General features: G+C 40.8%; 2 protein-coding genes across 4 annotated transcripts in view; one reads left to right on the top strand and one right to left on the bottom strand.

Moving 5' to 3' along the window:
• rhbdf1a (rhomboid 5 homolog 1a (Drosophila)) overlaps positions 1-12,344 on the bottom strand; it is a 28,541-nt gene extending 16,197 nt beyond the window's left edge. For 2 of the 3 annotated variants that reach the window (XM_063472156.1, XM_063472157.1), the window contains exon 1: positions 11,916-12,344. The gene's annotated coding sequence lies outside the window, so the exon portion shown is untranslated. The remainder of the gene's footprint in view (positions 1-11,915) is intronic. The other variant, XM_063472158.1, reaches the window with a different exon arrangement.
• Positions 12,345-19,442: 7,098 nt separating this feature from the next.
• On the top strand, positions 19,443-22,928 carry mpg (N-methylpurine DNA glycosylase). The gene is made up of 3 exons (XM_063470742.1): positions 19,443-19,809; positions 21,624-21,828; positions 22,074-22,928. The coding sequence occupies exons 1-3, from the start codon at positions 19,546-19,548 to the stop codon at positions 22,523-22,525; spliced, it is 921 nt and encodes a 306-aa protein (XP_063326812.1). The 5' UTR covers positions 19,443-19,545; the 3' UTR covers positions 22,526-22,928.
• The last annotated feature ends 265 nt before the right edge of the window (positions 22,929-23,193 follow it).

Below are 23,193 nucleotides of genomic sequence, written 5' to 3'. Positions count from 1 at the left end.
AAGATGTTTTAGATATTAAGCCAGAATATTAAACATTACAGCATATTCTGAGAAAAGCCGTGAAAGGCAATGGCATAAAGTAATAATGAAATGAATCAAATGGTATTCAGGGAGCAATTTTACAGGCAATTGCAGTCTCATAAATCTGAAAGGCAATTCCAAACTATGAAAATATTTTGGCATCCAAATTAAACAAGGGCCGTTAAACCAGATCAAAATAATGTAAATGTCAAAGATCTCTATTTGTGTTACATGTCATAATCAGAAGATCAATAGCATGCACATCAGACTTTCTGACAGGGTTGTATTTTCATTAAACCTCCCACAGTTTGACAGCACGTTAAGCGAACAGCTTAAAAACGAGAAGTCTTTTTACACAACAAAGGGAAGTAAGTCAGTCTTCTTTGTGAATACCATCTCTTCCTGGTGTGTCCTGAGACTACATACAACCATCTTATTGTCTATAGGAGGTTTGACATTCTCCCCTTGAATGAGTAAGAGGAGAATCTTAGAAACGGCATGCCCGAACAACATGTGATCCTCATCTAAATAGTTTCCAGCATGATATCAGACTGAATCAACCCTACAAAAGACTTCATTGTATGGGCTGATGTGGACTGGGCTGAACAAGGGTCATTGTGCAGGCCGATCACAGTCAAAAAAAGCGACAGCGGGCTTAAGTTTTCATTGCTTCATCAATGGAAATGGTGCAGTAAGCAAATTCCCAGCTGAGATAATTACTGAGGGTGACGCACAAGATGAGTTAGCGACGTTAAGGTGGTATGCATATGGTATAAAAGTGTATGTGCACCAATACATTTTCAACCTAAAACACTGTTTCACATAGAAAACCATCTTCAAACCTTTTAGCACAGCTGTTTGCCTATAATGTTTATTTGGCAGTTCTAGATTTATTTATTCATCATCATATTCATCATAAATCATCACATATCACATGACCGTTTATGTACACAGGGCAGGTATCAGTGTAAACAGGAAGTGGACGGAGCTTGTGTAGAGCAATAGCCAGAAATACCAAAGATTTCTTTGCTCAGGCCAAAAATGAGGAAGAACTGTTACTGAAAGAAACGTATGTGCAGCTAAAACTGGGATTGGGGGCTGCAAAGTAAATATGACAACATGTTTGAGCAACAGCAAGAAAATTATCCATTGCTGGGAAAAGGCATAACAATGGGAAAGTGGGAGTAGCCACATGAGACGGATGAAGCCAGAAAAAGGGAAAAAAAACATTTGAGGTCTGAAAAGTTAAACCTCCATTCTCGATTCCTTATAACCAAAGAAGTTTGGTTAAATGGAATATAGCCCCAGCTCTCTTGATCTGTGACACCAGTAAAGACTTTCATTTCTATTTTGTAAATTATGTCTCCATTACAGTGGTCCCTTGCTATATCGCAGCTCACTTTTCGCAGCCTCGCTGTTTCACGGATTTTTTGAGGGTGCAATTTTTTTTTCTTTTTAACAGCGGATTGTGTTCTGCGTCCTGATCGGGTGTAGCCCATTTTCAATCAATCTCGTGCCGTGTCTCCTGTACAGTACAGAATGCGTTCAGCTTGTCAAATTTACACAAATCTTCGCTAGCAGAAGACAACAAACACAACAGTGTCGACGTCAAAGGACTATAAGGCGCATTAAGCGAAACCAAACAGTCAGATAAGTCAAACTTTACTCAACTCATTCTTCTTGCTTCCTCTACTTCTGTACCATTGATTCATTAATGTTGCTCTACCCTCATGTTCTGGACCTGAAAACAGGGTTTGATCTTTGATTTCATTCTATAATACTGGACTTATTTTTCTACAACGGTTTGAACTTTGAGAGTGTTTAATAAAGAGAGACACGTGTGAAAATGTCGATGCCTGTCTGAGAAAAGTGTATAAAGTGTGTTGTGAGAGGTTTTACAGCCTTAAAACAGCTGTAATAATTGTAAAAAATAAAGTTTGCTACTTCGTTGATTTCACCTATCGCGGGTCATTTTTAAAATGTAACACCTGCGATAAACGACCGAAAACTGTATAGTCAAATAAGACAGCAAAGGAGGCTTTAGAGCAACCCCACTTTCTGACTGACGCGTAGTTTCTAAAATGAGCTTGAAGTGTCTCTTGGTTTCTCGCTCACACCTTACCCTCACCCCTAACTTGTCACGTCCGGGTTTAAAACACTAAGACTACCACAATGATAACGCTAAGCTCGACGCTGCACTGCTGGAGTTCACCAACAACTGGCTGTCTTCTATATACAGGCTGCAGATTGGACTAAAACACAGTTGTGACATTTTCAAACTAAACCGTGTCAGCAGTAAGCCTGTGTAACTAATCTGAATTAATGTTCTATTACAATTTTGGCTTAAACAGCTGTGCTGCGTTCTCTTTAGTTATAAACGCAGCTTACTCTGGTTTCTCTCCTTCCTTTGAACCCAAACTGTCTGGCCGTACCACTGTGGCAGTTTCAGTTCAGCTTGAGCCAAGACGAGAAAAAAAGGTTTTGGTCAACAGGAAAGCCTTTTGGTTTCAAGATGTATCATGAGAAACAAGTTAGAAAAATGATATTTTTTTGTTATGATAATCATGTTGGAAAGGTCTCAGTGTTTACCAAAATAAATGTGATTATGAGTTTTGCTTTAAATAAGCATCCTTAGCCTTTTCTAACAGTCTTTTCTAAAAATGTTCAGGTGCTAGTAGCAGCGTCTGTGCTAAACTCAAACACAGCAAAAGTTAGACATGTGGATAGACCACAGTTATGTTAACAGTTTAAAAAATATAAAACATTAAAAACAAACTAGGCTGTAATGCATCATCCTCCAGTGTGTGTTTAGGTTTATCTTGTGTTCTAATCAACATGATTAAAAATACTTCACAAAGGGCAGCCATTAGCTTTGTCATCTTGTCTCACATCCTCTGTGAGAAACCACGAGCACGACCACAGAGGTCAGGTTACTGCTAGTTTTAATGAGGACTGCTGGAAGGAAGGAAATGCAGAACAGAGAAGGGGGCGAGGTGAAAATGAAGGCAGGAAACACACCGCAAACTGGGTGCGTTCTCTGTGTCCGGTCCACACGACCACGGAAACAACATACATTTGCTCACATGCACAGGAACACATCCACACTGCTGTCCACTGTAAAAGAGAACGTCACCGTCCGCCAAAAATAATTGGTCTGGTCTGAGTCAGGGTCGCCGCCCACTCTGGCCGCAGAGCGAGATCTGTGTAGTGTGACATCAAAGCTGACATGCCTATTGAAGAGAGCAGATAACACGCGGCCTGTAGCATGGTTTCAAGCAGAGGAGAGAATAGATGCTGTGACACTGAGCTTCCAAAGTGGAGATGGTTGTTTAGAAGAGTTTAAAAAAGGATAAAGGAGAGAAAAAAAATTAATTCTGAAACTGGCACTGTAGAGTAAACTAATTCGCACAGCGATGAAGAAGAACTTTTGAGAAACACACAATCAAAATCATTTAAGTCTTGATTATAGTTGTAATAACTCGTGAATAAAAACTTAAAGCATTAAGTATTCATTTTTAATCAAAAATGAGCAAACCGAGCCGCCTTCTTCTACGAGCACACTAAAGAGAATCTATGTTATTAGGCAAACAGCAGCATCCATTTCAAGGATGTAAGATAAAAAGCTGTGAGATAAAACCCAACAAGTGTTTATAAAAGACACAAACAGAAAACAAATGTTAAGAACAGCTCACACTTATTAATCCCAAACACAGGATTTTAATCGCTCAGTCTAACACCAGAAGATCTAAATGACGAGTTATTCTCTTAAATATGAGTCACCCTCTACTCGGCTGCTAATTTCATTCAGCGCCTGATGGACTCGACCATCTCACAAAGGTACAATCAAGGTTTTCACTCTTTCCATCTTTAATCATTTCATTTCCCACACTTGCTGTAATTACTAAAAAGCCTCATATGAACTCAACCTTCACATCCAATTTCAGGAAATGCCTCTTTGAGAGATTTGCAGACCTTAAACAGAGTACTGCTTATTGACTGGCTGCATTGATTATCACCACTGGAGGCTGTGAAAATACACAGTATAGCTACATAGGAGCAGTGGATTGTAGGCATGCGTGTGAAAGCATATAGCTGTGCATGCAGGTGCTGAAAAAAGGCCTGAATTATGGGGAATATGAAACCAATTCTTCTGCAGCAAAACAGATTCAGTGTTCTTGTAATAGAGCCTCTGTTTGGGATGATAGAAGAAGCTTGATTCTATAAAGATGAGATTTCATTTCTTCCTGGAGAAAACGGCAGCAGAAGCCTGTGTATTGGAGAGAGAGCCAGCCTTTTCGGTTTCACGTACAACAGCTATATTTTTCAAATAAAGCTTCCACATTTAAGTCCCCTTCGAATGTCACATGGGAAAATATGTGGATGAAAGGAAAAGCTGGAGAAACAGTGTTTGTTTGGTTGGCCGTAACGTATGGACGGCGAAGTGATCCGACCAACAGATAAGTGCTTATTCACAGCCAGTTCTCACTGCTGGGAGGAACACACAAATCAGTCGCGCGTAATCAACATTTGTTTGAACAATTGTGCGAAAAAGGAATAAAATTAACGATAAACAGTCTGCTTCTGATCTAGTCTTTGAGATATTCAACCCACTCAGGAGAAATCTGTGAGGCCAACTGTGCTGAGACACCAATATGAGTCACATGGCATTTTGGCAGAGGCTGTGAAGAGTGTAGATTGGGGAGCAACGACTGAGGAAAAAAGAAAGTCAGGTGACAGCTGGGTCTATGTGTCAAAGCTGTTATTAGGTGGTGTCATTTTAAGGCATTTCAATGACTAGTTTTCACGGAAAAGATGAAAATAATTTTTTTAAAAATATTTTCACATTTATTTAAATATTTAAAGACAGTAAAATTAAAATATGTTACTTTGTGAACACGCAGAGAGATGCAGGGGGGATCACCCATAAGTGAACCCACAATCTCTGAGCTGTGATCAGGGAGATGTAAAAGCAAGGATGAAGGGGGAGGAAAGAGCAAGAATAAAGGCGTGCAGCTGGGCCACCAGATCTGTGGAAAACTCTGGACAAAAGCACAGGAAAACTGGGAAGGCTGGGGCAGGTCCTCTGGGACAGTCACAGGCCCAGTGAGGGGAAGGCCTCCTTACTCTTCATGTAACTAAAGAGAACACAGTTTCTTTGTCTATGGAACTGAAATCAGTTTTTCCCTCCAGGTCAGAGAGCACGCACATAAGGACGGCTCCAAGTTTTGTTTGTGGTCTGAAAACCAAGACAACTACTGTGATGGAGAAGTGACAAACCGTCAGGAAACGAGGCATCAGTGAGGAGACAGAATGTCTAAGTGGGAAAAGATGAGAGAACTGAAAATAAAACGAGAGGGCACAAACTCGGGTCAGTTCAAGAAAAAAAAACAACTTCTTTTTTGCATAATTGTTAATGTTCGTTTTTGCCTTTTTCTAAGCGAATATGCTTCACCACATATTAGGCTTGCAGACTGATGCCTTTCACTATAACTGGGCGTGATCAGCTGGGAACCATAAAAGACAGGCTTTACATCATTTTCCTTGGCACACTGAATTACAAGCTCTGTCGGCTGGCAAATGGGAGGAAAAGTTGGCACCGGTGTAACAAGAAGCAGAGGAAGGAGAAAGGGAAAGTTAAGAGTTACAGAATCAGGTACTTTTAAATGTGCAAATTATGCCTGGGTTAAAGCCACATTATTCACAAAACACACAAAATCTTCCAAGCAGTTACTTAAAATCTGTTTGTATTAAACATCTATATTTAATATTTAAAGAGATGCATGACTGGCACATTTTGGACACTACTCAGCATTGGTCTTTCAAGGGTTCAGTCTCATTCCAAAGAAAAGAGCATTTCTACGGCTGTGATCCACCTCTTCCAAAAAAAGGCAGTAAAAAGACAAGTCACGGGAGTCCAAAACACACCCTCATTTCTGGGAAAGCTGCTGGAGTGAGTTTGGTGCATGGTATGTGATGTTGGTGGGACTGCGCTGAAACTGTCCAGATATAACTGTGTGCTTGCACTTCAATTCAGGGAACTTGAGTTTAGCAGTCTGGTGCACAATGAGGATTCACAGCCTCTGGGTATGACAACCAGCAGTGCCAAAGATAGAGGGTTAGGAGGGGAGTGGGCCGGGGGAAGGCTTCCTATTTAAAACAGCACTCTCATTGCTGCTGTAATAGTGCTGAGATACTATATCAGTCAGGGTGTTCCTAGTCAGGCCGACCCTCTGGCCTGACAAAAAGCTGGGGAAAAGTAAACAGACACTATGCAGTCCTGCAGTCTGTGCAGCAATGTGGACTAACAACAACTAAAAAGGGGGATGTAATTTTAAAGCTTCTGTGAAGAGACTTCATTCAAAAAAAAAAAGGAAAAGTTATTATTTATTAAAGAGTTTATCCTTTTCTGAGCAACTAAAGAGTTTACATTGTTAAACTGGAGCGTACCTGCCTCTTTGGCATTATGCTCTGATCCTTTTTTATTTGAATCAATACACAAGTAGATATTGGACATTTGTAAGAGATATTCATTGATTGAAATTTTTGTTTCCGATCCAGTTCGCTTTCACTTAATTTCCTGTTTCATTTCAGTTTTTACTGTTAAAAAATGTCTTAGTTTAGTTTTTACTAGTTTCGGTATTACATTTAAATTTAGGCCAAAATGCGTGGGTGTATTTCTCATATGCAAGATGTAATACGTTAAGAATATGTATTAGAATACCCATGTCATGCTGCTGACTCACAGTCATGACATCCCAGCTGCATTATGAATCAACCGTCCTCACGGCTGATGTGTTTGAAATGTGTTTTGTAGCCCTAATTAGGTTATTTTAGTTACCTAAAACACTGTACACACCCATTTCTAACTTCTAAATTGCAGTATTTCAATTAGCTGAAAAAGGAAGCAAAAGAAATTGGACATTATCTTGTGGTGAATCCTTCCTGCTGCTGGAGGATGAAAGCAGTTTGATGTACTTTCAACCTGGATGTATCAATAAGGCAATATAAGGTCTTTAGCAAACGTTAGTTAGCTATCTAACAATCTGTTTGCTTTTAGTTTCCGGATCATTCTATCGTGGTGACAAGGAGATTATATTTTGGTTTGGTTAACCCACAGGTTTCTCAAATCTTATCCAGAAGGCCCTACTTCAGAAGCCAAAAAAAAAAAAAAAAGAGTTCACGTGCCACACCTTACAAGATTTTATCAATCATTAACATTACCAAAGGATCCAACCTGCCTTTATTTGTTTAGCTTCTGTAAAGCTATTATGTTCATTCAACTTAGTTTCAATTCATATTTTTCCCCTGGCTGTCAACACCCCACCTGCGGTGGCTTTGTAGAGCACATTAATCTAATCATAGTTTTTTCCAGTGTCAGTTTGAATGACCCAAAATTGACAACTAAGTTTTCTGTCCAAAAAAAGAACTGCATAAGGAGCGAACGGTGCAAACTGACAATAAGAAAAGTGTTCACAAAAACTACATTTTGTAACCAGTGACAAACAAACTGATTGAGACAATAAAAGCATTCATCATTTCCAACAAGGAGCAACTGTATTGGTTGGTTTCCCACAAGTTCACTATCACGTTGCACTGCAGTAACTGAACCCTGTGTAAGCTTTTAAATAGTCAACAGATTTCAGCCAGGAAAACTTCCCAGTTGCAACATACCCCCTGATGTCTCGAGACATCAGGTAAATACTGCATATTTATTGGTTTATACACAGACACACCCTTTAAGAGCTCTTCACACTCTTAAGAGGAAGATTAAAGGCCAAGGAGCCATTGCTGCTTGTCTCCAAGCACTGGCCTTCTGGGAGAAAGAGCAAACCATTCCCACCGCCCTGGAAGTGAGCTTTGCCCTGAGGTTAACCAGCCTCAGACGCTGTGTCAGTGACAACACAAGCTAGGAAGCCAAAAAACACCCTGTAACTATCAATCTGACATTTAAAGTTTTCATTTCTGTTATGTTGAGTTCAGCCAAGTAACTCTGAAAACAACTCCGGCAAACACGTTTTTAATTTACAGCTTTTTTCCAAAGCGGTACACCTGAGGTTTCTAGTAAATTCTGTGAATACCAGTTCATGTATGGCTGTCATGCTCATGACAGACGAGGTGCTGACTGAGAGAAGGGCAGGCTGGCATTCTGGCAAATGGAAGCCCTGAAGGCTTAGAGGTAGACCTGAAATAGCACTGCCGCTGCTGCATGCAGCATTACATCACAACTAACTTCATCGTCATGGCTGCCACTGCATCACAAAACCAAGGAGGTATCATGGGAAGGGGACAGCAGCACCTGTGACTCACGCATCAAGTCATAAACGGGGGAAGAACTCGGACACTGTCTATTACTGTACCTGGTGTAATGTATTTCCAAACAAACAGCAGCCATTAGATGCGGATTCATACAAACACTGCACTTCCTATATAATTACATTTTGTGCACCACTACTAATACATGTTATATTTTGTTTATTGCTCAGAAAACAAGGCAGGATGTATCTGCTTACATTCCATGCTCTAAAGCATACTCTAGAGGCAGTTTTCTCCCACAAATATCACATGATTTGACATGCAAGGAGGAGGGGAGAGAAAACTCAGTGCTCCTTTTTGACAACTTAGTCAAAACCACATCAAAGTCAAAAACGTACGAGCTGAGCGAGCACCAGGGAGGGAGACATCAAACATTGCCTGTGGGCTCTCTCACCATCAAGCAGACCTGACATGCTTTTAAGCTAATGTCTGTGCGAGTGCGGTTGTGGTAGCAGTTGTAACCAATATATTTAACGGGAATGCACGTGCATTGTTTGGAAAGCGGCAGAACAAGTTGGTTAACATGTTTGACTTCTCCAGGTAATGCTGCCGTGCCCCTGATTCATACACCAGGCCAGCAGACAAAACTGTTGCAGCTTTCGCACAAAGCAGACGCTTCCTGAGATGACAGGTACATAACAGTCTCAGACAAACATGTGTTTCAGCTGCACAACGGTTAGACATCTATCTTTTGTGACACTACAATACATCTTTAACTCCATACACTCGTAGGGAGGTCAAGCATTACAAATCTCTTTGAATTTTGTAGAAGAGAGTTTAAGGAAGGATACCAAACCTGTGAGGTCATACATCCTGCTGAGTGTTTTAAACTTGGGTTTTAATATATTTTTCTAATTTAGAAAAACAGAAGTTATAGAATAACCAAGATGACAGATGAATATCACTGCTTTAAAAGTAGCTTAAGCAAAATCTAAAATCCTCTCTGCGTTTTAACATAATTTTAACATGTGAAATTTTTACATGAAAAGCATAAGTATTACATTATCTTAAAATTTAGAAGTGACAATATTGCGGGATAAAAATAATAATAATAGCATGCGATGCATTTTAATAAACACACTAATAAAAAGCTGGGCTTCCACTGCAGAAACTCTGGACAGGTGCTAGGTAGAGGCAGTAATTGCTTCTTATTGCTGCTTTAAGCCTTTTATTTAGTAAAATTATTTTGCAACATCTTCAGCTACAGGGTAGTTTTGCTTATTATGTGTCTAACCAATCAGCATCTGGCTATGCCCCCCAGCTTTTTAGGGCTGCTCAGAGGTATCTTCTACAGACTAGGCACTGTTCCCTGCAAAAGTACCCTGAAAAGGCCCTAAAGGGACATTTTATTGCAATCAGAACATGTGCATAAATATGTGCATATATGAAAAGATTTAACATAGCAGCCTCTACAGTGTGTGCTATCTTGCTATTTAAACAATCATTAAGCAAATCAGCAGAGCTATTTTGTAGCAGGTTAGGAACTAACCCCAGCTGTAGAATGCCCAGTAAACAGGATTGTGAAGTGAGCCACTTTCTGACTCGTGATACAGATGTGTGTGCTGGTGAAACAGCCTGAGGTTATTTTGAGAAGCATGTGCTCTGCACACATGGAACGGTTCAGCCCAGTGACGCTCACGTCATCTGGACTCGGAGAAAGCGCTATCCAGACTGAAAATGACCAACAATCACAGAGAGAACACTCAAAGTTCGGGAACAGGCAGATTTTAGAGTTCAGAGGGGGGCTTCCAGGAAATCTACAGCTTGTTTGTAGTCTTACTGAAAACTGCATCAGCCCATTGAAAGCGCATCAAATCGACAAAGTGAGCCCGCTGTAGGCCAGATAAGTGTGTCCTAAATGTAGATACAGCATCTTGAAGTGATTATAGGTCACACATAAAAACATTGCCAAGTTGCTGTTGTTATGCTTTGAGATACACAGGGAGAAATATCTACTGAAAATGGCAGTGAATGAAGGCTGATAATATCAATCACTGAGTGTAAAATCCTGCCCCGAAACAGTTTTGAACACCATGAAGCAGTTATACAGGATTGCACACTTGGCTAGGCTGATAGACAGATAACATACTGTGAGTCATGTAGGCATGACTACAGCGTGGCCCCCTAAGCAGCCCTCTGCAAAACTCACATAGCAGTTGGTCAACAAAAGCCAGACTGAATGGTCGACTGGCCTCACCACAGCTACTCCCAGCTCCTTCCAAGTATCACATAGACATACAAACACACAATCACACACACAGACACACTAGGAATATTCTCTCCAGGGTCCAGTTGGAGCAGACACAGAGGATAGGAATGAGTGCCACTATCACACATCGGGAGGTTGCTTTATTAGTGTGATTACATCACCCAGAGATATGATCCCCCCGTCCTGCTCCATGTGATCAGGAACACTGGGCACACAAACCAGGCCATGTGGTCCTATGTCCTGTCTGCCAAAATAACTCAGCAGTTTCTAATACAGTATGTCTATGGTTTCACTTCAGTCTGCCCAGGTACTGTACGACAGAGGTGCACATACCCTTTGTGGATGTCAATAAGAGTGCAGTTTGTTAATAAGTTTGCGCTGCTTGTGCTGCCATCCTGGCAGAGCTCCGGACCCCTGATGAGTCAAATCGAGACATTTAAGTGTCTGCTCCACGGGTATGATTTTGAGAAACGTGTGCCCTTCTCTTGAGTCACACTGAGTCACAGTGTGTCAGTGCATCACAAAAGCAGCAATTCAACAGAAAACAAACATCCAAAGACAAAATAATACCTTCAGGGTACACAGAGGCTGAGACTGGGGGGTGGAAAGAAAATACTGTTTGCTACTCTTTCCTCGCACCCTTTACCCATGAATTATGTACCATTTATGTGCACCCAGTTTATGGTGATGAGCAAGAGGAAGAAAGGGTGAAATGGGAGGAGAATGACAAAGATAAGGTCAGGTGGGATTTGATGTGTGCTGTGTTGCATGATTATCCACAACACATTTATGCTACATCTACAATTCAGATGAGGCTGGGGCTTTCTCCCAATGATGAGCCTACAGCCAGATTAGATAATCTAACCAGATGTTGAAATGGAAACCACCTTGCCTTTGACTCATATGAGTCTAACGAGAGTAATATATCCTGAATTTGGGGAGTTCAAGTACAAAAATAAAAGTAATTCACCTTTCCAGACTTCAAGCTCATTTCACACCCCATTAATTCCACTTCAACGGCTCTTTTATTATGTAGGTTAGGCTGTATCACACTTGTTAAGCAGGTGATTGGGCAAAAATATAGACCAATTATTAGCTGCTGTTGGAGCACTTTAAATAGCCCACTTTCTCTATGAAAACTTCACAATGAGTGCAAATTGGCAAAGCACTCCGTAACCTAACCGATGCCATGTTTACTACAGCCAGCCCGAGTCTGAAGGGTTCCTCTGTGGATCAATTAACTGACCAGTAATTCAATCGACCGGATTGAGCTCGTTTCCACCGCGGTCACGACGCGTGAGCGCTTCCTCCGAGTCCAGCCTTCCGTAAGGGCGACCACACGAGAGTGCCACGATATAATGTCACAACTTACCCTTATAACAACCGGTTCAGTTGATTTCCAGCAGTGGAAGAAGAAGAAAAAAAATCCGATTCCACTGATTTTTCCACGGGCAGCAGATAAATGATTTGTCACATCATCCTGACAGCGGTGCGGCGATAAACGCGCTTCTTTTCCCACCCCGCAGATGGTTTTTCTTTTTCTTTTTTTCTGTTATTTTGTTTTATTTTATTTTTTTAAGCCAATCCCAGTGCTGTAGTATTCAATCCGGTCACTCTCGATCCCAAGAGCAGCTGAGGCAGTCCAGGATGATTAAGTCGAAATGAGGCTGCCGTCCGGTTCTCTGCTACAGACAGAGCATTCCCACACTGCTCCATGGAGCGACCCGGGGTAAGTTTCCTCCTGGCGGTTGTAGCAATTCAGTTTGGTAGAGAATCAGCCCCGCCCTGGGCTGAAGACGGTCTGTAGAGAAGGCGAGCCCGTCAAGATCACCGACCAATCGGTGTGTACACAGGGAGGCGCTGCTTCTCCAGACGGGGTGACTAAGCGATATCCTCAGCCACAGTGGGGTCCAGTGACTGAAACCTTTAACCCTCACAATCTACAGTGAGTCACTCCGACGGGGGACCATGACTGTTATAGTTATGAGAGGCATTAAATTTCACGGTAAATGGCTGTGGCCAATTAAACAATAATGATGCTTTCATATCAGTTATATTGATGTGTGTCCCAGTGGAGTGAATGAAGGAAAACCCATACAGACTGTAGTTAAACACGTCTGCAATAAACCACAGTGAGTTGTTGTTGTTTTGTTTTTTTTAAATCACAGCTCGTATTAATAGTTTTTGATAATTACACGAATTAACCTTCAAGATTTAACGGCACATATCATAGTATTTTGAATCTTTATCAGCTAAGATACATAACTTTGGCTTTTTAAGGCATAACACACGTACACAAAATCCCAGCAATGAAGTGATTATAGTAAAATTTCAAGTGTTTACACGAATATCTTCATCTAGTAAATGATTGATTGCACTATGCATGTAAAGAACTGCTCCCACAGACTAAAAACGAACTACTTGGGCTCAAGCTGTTACAGCACAGGGACATGTTTGAATTCATTTAAGGTTATGGACTTTGAATACAGGGTAAGACATTTTCCTACCAAATAACTGTAAGGTACTGGTGGCTAAACTGGCCCGCACACACAGAGAATTGAAGTGAATTCTACGTCAAAATGCAACTCGATATGTCTATAAAACAGTATGCATTCAGGATTATTATAGCGGTCATCAAAGCGCTCATATTTATGTAGTTCTAACAACAGTATTTATTTATATTCATCTAAGGCAAACAAGTCAAAAGAATATGAAAAATGTATCACAAAAAACTTCTAATTCTTCAGCTTATTGGTCAGTTTTTAGACAAAACCATGCTTGTTGCCACATGATGATCATAACACCACATGCTTTCTATGACTATCAAAGCCTCCACCCATGAACCCTCTGCTCCCACTGTGTATATTTTAGTGAAATGATAGACTCCTGCTTTATTACAGAGGCAGCAAAGAATCAATTACATAAATATTACTTCTTTTTTTTTCAGCTCGATGAGCATCCACAGACTCGGTATTGCATCGCTGTCATAAGACTCTGAGGTTGGGTCTGATGATGCGGCTGACTAAACTCAAGAGGTTTCTTAACTCAAAAGCAAGAAAGAAGGGGGAATTAGCAATGGAGATGTCAACAGTTCCTAATATAAAACAGTAATCCAACTCAAAAAGCAAATTATGCTACCATATATGGTAGATAGATAGACAGACTTTCCTTTACGCTGCAAACTCAGAGATTTAATTTGAGTGACTGAGGCTCCTCATTCAGGCAACCATTAATACACACTGTTGCTCCATCTAATGAAAAGACCACTACAGCGCATTCCATCTTGGTTTCAGTGAAAGCTCAGATTCACCTGGGAATTTTCTCTAGAGCAGAGATGGATGTTAGGAAGCAGAAAGTTTCTGAGGTGCTGACAAGGGGCACCAAGCTCAGAGCCTTCCCTCAGATGAGGTTTCAGAGCACAAGCATCTCAGGTTCCTGGAAAAAGTCTCTTTCATAGCTGCTTTGATCTGCTTCTTTATTAAGACACTCTCCACTGAATGTGGGTATCGTTGCCTTTCTGCTGTTAAAATAATGGAAGACATAATATGGCCCCATTTTATGCTGACAGAGTAGATTACTTGTCTGGATTATGAGAACAAGAGGTTTTTACATTCAACAGGATCCCCTAGAGATCTAGAGGCAACAAATAAATGCTTTTTTTCAGTTTTGGAAAAAAAAGTATTTGACAGTCAGCCAGCTCCTTTAACTAATTTTAGATTCGTCAGGAAATCAGTATTCACATTTCTGGGTACAGGAAATATGAGTGTGGTTTTCAGATTTTGTAACATTGCCTCCATGTTTCTTCTCATTTATGAGAAATCTGACGCAAGGATCACGCTATTTTTAACCAATCTCTGCATTAACACTGAATTAAATAAGTTCAAACACAGTGATGAACCACAGCAGTTTTCAAACACATTGGTCTCACAGCTATTACTGCACAGTATATGGTTAAAAGTATAAAAAGCTAGTTTACTCTCACCTCAACCTTCTACTTCATCTTGCACCCGGGGGTCTCGTCTTTGCCGGCGTGACTGAGAGCCACACATCAAATCAAGCTCATTCAGAAACGTCCTCCTAAATTAGGCAAAAGATTGTATTCCCACCACAGGAATGAGTTTATCAGACTTCAGTGGGTCTTCGACGTGTACTTGACTGTGTAAGGGTGGTTCAGAGGCCCCCCAGGACACCCTGATTGATATACCATGAAGTCACAGTAATTAATGGTGAAGTTTCCCCTGGGACCAAGGAGGGTTGAAGCTAGGTCAGAAGCAGCAATTAGGAAGCAACACAGGATCTGTAAGAGCACTCAAAACCCCCTGTAGACCCATCAATCAGACACAGATAAAAGGGGTAAGCGTAAGGATCATGTTTAACCAAAAGGACATTGTCAGACGGTCCATAAACAGCTTCCTCTGTCTTCAGCCGAGTGGAGAAGCAGAGGAGAGACTATCATTCGTAGCACTACAGGGAGTGTTTTGCTTGTACATGGTTGACATGCTTTATGTCCTCAAAAGAGGCAAAATACAGTTTCCAATCATGCAACTTTGTAAATGATTTTTTAAAATTAATTTTCATTTGATGAAAAATGCCCGTCTGCCAGCATCAGTGACATCTAAGAAATCACTTCACATGATGTTTGCTTCTAGTAGCAGCAATCCAACAAGCAAAAGTTCAGGAAAGGTAAGTTAAATGAGTTAAAGTGCTTTGCAAGCATTCATTCACTAAAAGACCACATGACTGCACAAAATACACAAGTAGAAAGAGGCTCTGGAATAACTCAGACAGATTGGCTTTCACTTTGTGGTCATGTCGGCTACATTTATGTTCACTTGTTTCTGCGATAAGACCGGTAATCTTCCAGACAGTCTTCCTGCCCTCAGCCTGACTCAACAACTGTTCCCTCTGAGGGCTACAGGTGTGAGCCGAGACAAGGAAAGTTTTATCAGAGTAGGGCAGAGAAAGGTCAGGCAGGTTCAATCAATAAACCAAACAGCTCGAAGTTTCTGTCTGTTGATTAGCTAATAATTAAAAAAAAAAAAACGGTCTTCAAACTGTCATGGGCTCTCATGTTATTATGTTGAGTCATACAAATAATGAGCTCTACCTGTTGAACGTCTCTGTGGGAATTTTGGGAAAAACTGACAACATCTTATGCGTGATTTAGATAAACAAAGAGAACCTTTGAACTATTTACAGTGATTAGCTAACCTGTGGTTAAGCCTATTTAAGCCGCAGTGGTTATGTTTAAAACTCCACATGTGAGTTCAGAGATGTGGAAAGAGACAAACCTGTTTCTTTATAAACGTCTCTTTGTTGTGCAAGGTGTATGAACTGGGTCTCAGATGACGTGATCCTCTTGCTTCCATCTCCTGATGAGAGCTCAGCCACCTGTACAGCACACACACGCCACACCTCTGCAGCAAACAAGAAAGGAGGTGCATGAATCATTAATTGCTGGCAATTAATAATTAATCCCATCACACACTGAGGATGCAAATACTACCTACCACCTAATGGCTCTTGTAGTACTGGTAAGAAAGAATACCCTCCAGTCATGTAGAGTTATTGCTCTGGAAAAGAAGGTTAATCATCATGTAAATGAATGAAGTTAAATGTTCTATTGGAATTATTTTCTTTATAGTGAACCTTTATCTATTGACATAAAGCTTGTTCTGAAGAAGAGAAATGATGTTAAGAGGTCTATTAAAATGCACAATGTCCACATTTTTTTAATAACCATGGTTAAAAGGCTCTTTGAAAACAAACTTAGACTAACACACTGTGAAATGGAATGAGCAGCGCTAAGTACTAAAATCTCTTTCAAATTAATTTCTGGCTCTTTATGGCGCTTAGATGTCGATTATATCATGCAGGCAATACAAATTTAAACACAGACCAAGACCAGACGTAATCTCAGCAATGCCAGTAATAGTTGGTTGTGTTTATTTACACCAACAAACATCATGGCCGTCTCTTTTTAAATCATGACTCTCATATAATAGCGACATGGTGTTGCGTCTCAAACGGATACTTAATATAGACTAGAATATATCTTTATTGTCATTCATATATTATGCAGTGTGACATGATTTGGTTTGCAGCTTTGCCGGTGTTCAAGTTAAATGTATAAAAAGATTTAAGATTTTTTAAGACTTTAAACTATATTTTGGAATTTTCTTTAAAAGCGTAACAGTTTTTCAGGGAAATTATTTTAATTAAACTATGTAATGGTCTGAGTTTCGCAATGGTGCTACTGACATTCATACCTAAGATATCGTATAAACGTTACTCAAAAATAGAGATATAAATTTAGGAGGCTAGTTTTTTTAGACATCCATTTGATGTAATGTGTTTATAGAGACAGTTATAAACTAAATGTAGTAATGCCAAACTGCTATTGCATACACCCACAGACCATTTTATTAGGTATACATATTTGGCTGCATGTTACACAGATACCTAATCAGTCAATCACATGGTAGCAACTTGATGCATTTAGGCATGTAGACATGGTCGTGACAACCTGGTGAAGTTCAAGAGTAGAGCATCAGAATGGGGAAGAAATGCGATTAAAGTGACTTCCAATATGGGATGGCTGTTGGTGCCAAACAGGACCTGGTGATCTACTAGGATTTTCCTGCACAAAAATCTACTGGATTTAATTTTTTTTTTAAATAACCACTTGTTTCAACCAAGGTATGCAGAAGAGCATCTCTGAATTCACAGAATGTCAACTCATGAAATGGATAAGCAACAGCAAGGGACGACAACACAGGGAGGTCACTCCTGTCAGCTAAAAATAGGACCAGGTTTCTGATCTGATGAGTCTCAATCAGAAAGTCAGAATTTGGTGTAAACAGATTGAAATGTATTCACCTTGCACTGTATAAACAGTTCAGGCTGCTGCTGGTGATGGTGTAATGGTGTTAAAGCAGCCTACCTAAATATTACTGCTAACCATGTCCCTCCCTTGTGACCACAGTATACACATCTTTCAGCATGACAACAAGCCGTGTCACAAAGCTCAAATCATTTCATCTTAAACATGACAGTGAGTTCCCTTCACTCCACACGTCTCCACAGTCACCAGGTTTCAATCCAATAAAGCACCTTTGGAATGTAGTGAAATAGGAAATTTGCATCATGAATGCACAGCCGAAAAATTCGCACCAAATCTGTAATAACATCACAAAGTTGCTAAACCAAAATCTCAGAGGAATGATTCCAGCACTTTGTTGAATCTGTGCCACTACAAACTGAGGCAGATCTGAAACCATGAGAGAGTTAACCCAGTACTAAAAAAGGTGTACCTAATAAAGAGTCCAGTGAGTGTCACTTTAAAATAAGTTTACCATTTCCTTAATTAAACACAAATACACTGAATACTGCACATGAAACCCAAAACATCAATTGCTTTTTTTCATAGGATTCTCTGAGTCATTGTGTAGTAAGCCATTTTAGTCCGGCGGCATTCTGCTCGTCCATCTGCACACACAGCGGAGTCTCTGGTGTTCCTGCTCAGCGTCACGATCGCTGAGGTGGCTGCTGGAATTGACAGTGATCCAGAATGTGGCTGCTATGATTATCAGTGGCAGCAACAATGAAAGCTGCTCGGCTCAAACCGCACAAGCACTGCTGACGGGCAGTAGCAACACAGTCACAGCAAACAATGGTCTTCTCTGGCCCACCAGCCATGACAAAGTCAACAAGCCATTCCAGGAGACTTCTACTGAACATGCTCAGCAGATTTCTGTCTGGAATGTGTTCTGGCTCAATAAGTTACTTGAGGTTTCCATTAGAAGCGCAGCCCTTGGATGAACACAGTGATCACAGTGTTGCTTCTTGAGGAAACCTGGAAATCAAACCTCAAGAGGTTCAAGATTAAATTATTGCTTGATCAGCACAAAAAGGAGACAAGAGAAAGTACAGAATATGATACTGAATGACTACCCATGCAAATTTGTCCCGGTCATCTGTTTTTGTGCAATGCCACACAGAATCTGTGACCAAATGAGGAAGATGACACTTTTGTGATTATTTTACACTTTCACATGTATAAATAAAAGTCAAAACTCAACATGGAGATGGGCACAAATTTAAAAGTGTGAAGACAAAAAAGAAAGGTACATCAAGTCCATCTTTATTAGTTGACTTGCAGTTCATTCCTTTCATCTGCATCATAATAGGCTGATTCCTTTTTACAGCCAGAGATTTGCCTCCACAGTAGCCAAAAAGCAAACTTGTATTTCCCTGCTGAAGTTGTGGTCTGTGGCATGACCACGTCACATACTGTTAGTCTTCCAGAAAGCCGCATGGGCTCAAAGCGCCTGGGGCCAAACTGGCGCCGTCAACTTCCTGGGCACAGGCAGTGGAGAGCACGCAGAGCGGTTCTATTTATAACCTCTTATTATCCAAATGAGCCTGAAAAGATAAGGCAGCAGCAGGAAAAGGGCACAGGTTGTCAGGTAGTCTTTCGGCAAAGTGGCTGCTGTGCTGAAGAGCGAAATTCATAATGCACTGTAAAGTCATTTTGTGAGAAAAAGATGGACATTTGTTCTTAGAGGCAGTCTTATTACCATAGAATTGCTCCATAATGAACAGTCAGTGGCTGGCTTAAACATTTTCAGCCCAAAAAGAGAAGAAAACTGCATTCATGATTTATTTTCTTTGCAAAACATGTTTATTTTCACCTGTTCTTAACCATAAATATTTTTTTCTTTCACAACTGAAATACAAAATAATATAGATGGGAAAATAAAATCTTTCTAGGAGAAAGCCTTGAAGGTTAACTTCTCCCACTACCTCCAAGAAGTGCGCGGTCCCTTTAAGAGATACCAAAACAATCATATCCACTTCCTGTATGCTAGTACGTGAACGGCTTCCATAAGACTCTTTGTATTGTGAATTAAATACTAAATATTGAATAAACGTATTGTTGGGTTTATATATTGTTGGGTTTTTAAAAAAAAAATCTGTAGACCTTCTGAATTTACGATAAGATGATGGCAGCCCGAAAAAGAAAGATGCTAGCGCTGGCAACATCTGAACAAACTGTGTCGTTGAATAAACACAACAAGCACACGGAGCTGAAGCCAAAGGACTCACAAACCGCTCTTAAGAAGCAGCCCAGTCAGTGTGAAAATGCTCAGAGTGCTGAGGCGGAGCGAAGCCGTTATTTTACCGGGAATGAGCAGCAGCACAGGCTAGGAGAGGACTTCTTCAAGCAGCCCTGCATCAGTTTGGCTAAAGCCTTCCTCGGCAAGGTAGGCTGATTTCTCACCTGAATTTAACACCTTTGTATGTAAATGTGTGTGTGTGTGTGTGTGTGTGTGTGTTTTTAAAAGTCAGGAGGCACAAAATGTAGGGAAGAAAATGTATTTTAGTTTAAAGTTGTTGTTTTTTTTTTTAACTTCACCTTTCAATTTATATCTTAGTAACTGCCTTCTGTACTTTTGAATGTGCCTGATTAACTTACTTTCAGTGATTGTATTTAAGTTGTTAAGCACTGTTTCCCATTTTTAACGCTGTCTAACTGTTGCTTATTTGTTTATTTAAACACATATGCTTCTTCAAAAACACAAAGTCTGCTAACTTCAGGGATATTAATCTGTCCATAAACCATTGTGTATTTATTTGACCTAGTTTACCTTCTTTGGTGCAAATGAAATTGACAGCAGGTGTACTGGAGAGGCAAAAACAACAGTCTCCCAAAAAGGGAATGATTTATCAGGTTTTGCTCTTTCCTTATCCAACTGATTTTATTTCTAGTTTTGTCACTACTTGTAGTATGAGACAATACCTGCGGACCATTCAGGCTGCAAAGGTAGTCCACCTCTTCCATGATGGCACTTCCATACAAGCCTTAGGAAGGTTTATTGTGTCTACCAGCAAAGTCTCAAGAGTGTAAAGGTTATATTTCTGAGCAGCCTGTCAGAAACACCCTCCATGAGGGTGGCACAACATACTTCAGTAGACTTTCCATCACACCCCAGAACTGTACAGTTGTGAGCAGAACTTGCAGGTCCACCACTAAAACCCTGTTTTCCTCACAATTGAGAACAAGTTTGCATCGAGCACATGTTACTGATATGAAATACTCTGGAGATACTGTGGGGAACATTATGCTGCCTGTAGCATCTTCCAGCATGGTTTGGCAGTAGGTAATAGCGATATCCTTGCAGGGTCCCAACGACCTTCACATGCAAGCACATCACGGTCCCTGCAGAAATCCTCAGACCCCTTGTCCTTATGCTGGCGCAGTGCGCCCTAGTTTCTACTTGGTGCAGGACGATGCTCCAGTCTCATGTAACCAGAAGTGTATGCGGCTCCTGGGTATTGAAGACATCAGTGCCATCGACTGGCCCTTGTGTTCCCCAGATCTGATTCAAACTGAGAATCTCTGGGATCTTATGGTGCATCCAAAGGTGGCAGTTAGCACCACAGACTTTTTCAGGACCTCATTGATACCCTGATCCTGGGGGAGATCCACCAGGACACCACCCACACTGTCATTAGGAGCATGCCCACACATTGTTGGGAGTGTGTACCGGGGTTATACAGAATACTGAGCCACACTGTGATGCAAGTTGTGACTCAATTTCTAACTTTGTCTTTGCTGTGATTTTTCAATCTAGCTTTCCTTTGATTATTTTTAGTTTCATTATTTTATTCCCAACAAGTATAAATCAGTAAAGATTTTGAGCTGGAATATTTCATTAACCAAGATTCATGAAAATGTGATTGAGGTGTAGTTTGTTTTGTTTTTTTGTTAGCAGCAAAACTGGCATGCTGGCAAGCATGGATTTTCTTTGATCATTCACTGTACACCTCATGAAAATATGTCTGTACCCAGTTTTTGAAGCAAAAGGAATATTTGGTTTAACAGAATAAGGTCAGAGATACTTATTATTTTGCTTTCATAGGACTTTTGCCATGACATTAAAAATAGACATTTGTTGTGGTTTTCATTGTCAAAGTTGTGTTTTGTAGGTAGCATCCTTCAGCTAAATGACAAATCTATGTAACCCACTATCCTGTGGAAATAGAGAAAGAATTTCACTGTCCCTTGTTCCTGCAGGTGCTGGTCCACAGTTGTGCAGATGGTACGGAGTTGCGAGGAAGAATAGTGGAAACTGAAGCTTACCTTGGAGGGGAGGACAAGGCCTCACACTCGGCGGGAGGCAAACGCACCGAGAGAAACACAGCCATGTTTATGAAGCCCGGCACAATCTACGTGTATCCAATCTATGGCATCTACCTATGCATGAACGTGTCTAGTGAAGGTAAACGCTATACCCACCAAAGGTGCAATATGTTTTGTACATTATGTCACTAATTTTGTTTACATTCATATATTTATTATTGTTAACAATGGATGTGAAAAGGCCAGTTATGATCATTCTTCATTATTACAACATTAAACATAAACAGCAGTTCATGGCTTCAATAGTCGCTGTTTAAAGGGTAAAAGGAAGGAGACAGAGTGGAGCCTTGCTGACTGATGCATATTGTGTGCTGTGTTGCTCAGGGGAGGGTGCTGCTGTGTTGCTGCGCTCACTCGAGCCCCTACAGGGTCAGGCCGTCATGAGGCAGCTGAGGGCAGCCAGACGCAAAGAGGGAGCCCGTCAACTGAAGGACAAAGAGCTCTGCAACGGGCCTTCAAAGCTCTGCCAGGCTCTAAATATACCCCGATGTTTTGACCGTCGAGACTTAGCCTCAGACCCAGAAGTGTGGCTGGAGAATGATCCCGACACAAGTCCGGCAAAACCCCAAGATATCATATCAGCACCACGCATCGGAATAGAGTCCCACGGGGAATGGGCCAAGAAGCCGTGGCGTTTTTATCTACGTGGGCACCCTTGTGTTAGCATTGTGAATAAAGAGGCAGAGAGACAGACTCTGTCTGGAAATGTCATGAACGATTTAAGTCCCCATGCCGTGAAGCCTGATACAGGACAGCACAATGTCAAAAGGACTTAACAGGAAAATTCCTGAAACTCCTCGGCCATCTGATCTCTTTAAAAAGTTTAACACTAAAGAAGAATAAAAATCATACAAATATATGATTGCTTTGTTGGGATGTGTCTCACACACATGAAATTAAACTGTATATTTGTAATTTTGTAGTTTGGCGGCAGTGGAGATTCTACAATAAATGTTGCTCGTTTTCCTCAACCATTTAGTAATAAGCTGCAGCTTAACACACTGTGTTTATGGTAGTGATGCAAAGCTGTACTGGAAAGTAGATTGGGAAAACACTGAAGAACTACAGACTTGGTTTGTTAGCATCTGTTTAAAAAAATGGGGAGGGGGGGGTTCTGTAATTTGCCTTTACACACGCCTTTCGTTTGGTTTCATCTGTGATTTTTAATAAACATTCACACTCGGGAAATTTCCATCTCAGTGATTTCACAGATGTTTGGCCCGATCTGTTTCCCTCAGAGCAGGAAAAGTCTGTCTGATGTTTAGACTCTTCCTTTTTTCTTCCCACATCAGGGATTCCTAAGGAGAGGTAGCTCAAGGTCTGGAATGATCATTACTCAGTGTGCCCCTCTGAGGACAGCACAGATGATCTAACACATCTGGGGCACGGGAAGATGAAGTGAAGCCTCCACTAAACACTGCACACACTTCCAATATTCACAAAA

This window comes from Pelmatolapia mariae, linkage group LG4 (genome assembly GCF_036321145.2).
Source record: "Pelmatolapia mariae isolate MD_Pm_ZW linkage group LG4, Pm_UMD_F_2, whole genome shotgun sequence".
In the NCBI taxonomy this organism is placed as follows: Eukaryota; Metazoa; Chordata; class Actinopteri; order Cichliformes; family Cichlidae; genus Pelmatolapia; species Pelmatolapia mariae.
This window is presented reverse-complemented; position numbering and strand designations above follow the sequence as displayed.

Coding starts and splice junctions, on each gene's coding strand:
- mpg (XM_063470742.1), top strand. CDS start 19,546: ATGATGGCAGCCCGAAAAAGAAAGATGCTAGCGCTGGCAACATCTGAA. Junction 19,810..21,623: donor CTAAAGCCTTCCTCGGCAAG/GTAGGCTGATTT, acceptor TTGTTCCTGCAG/GTGCTGGTCCACAGTTGTGC. Junction 21,829..22,073: donor CATGAACGTGTCTAGTGAAG/GTAAACGCTATA, acceptor TGTGTTGCTCAG/GGGAGGGTGCTGCTGTGTTG.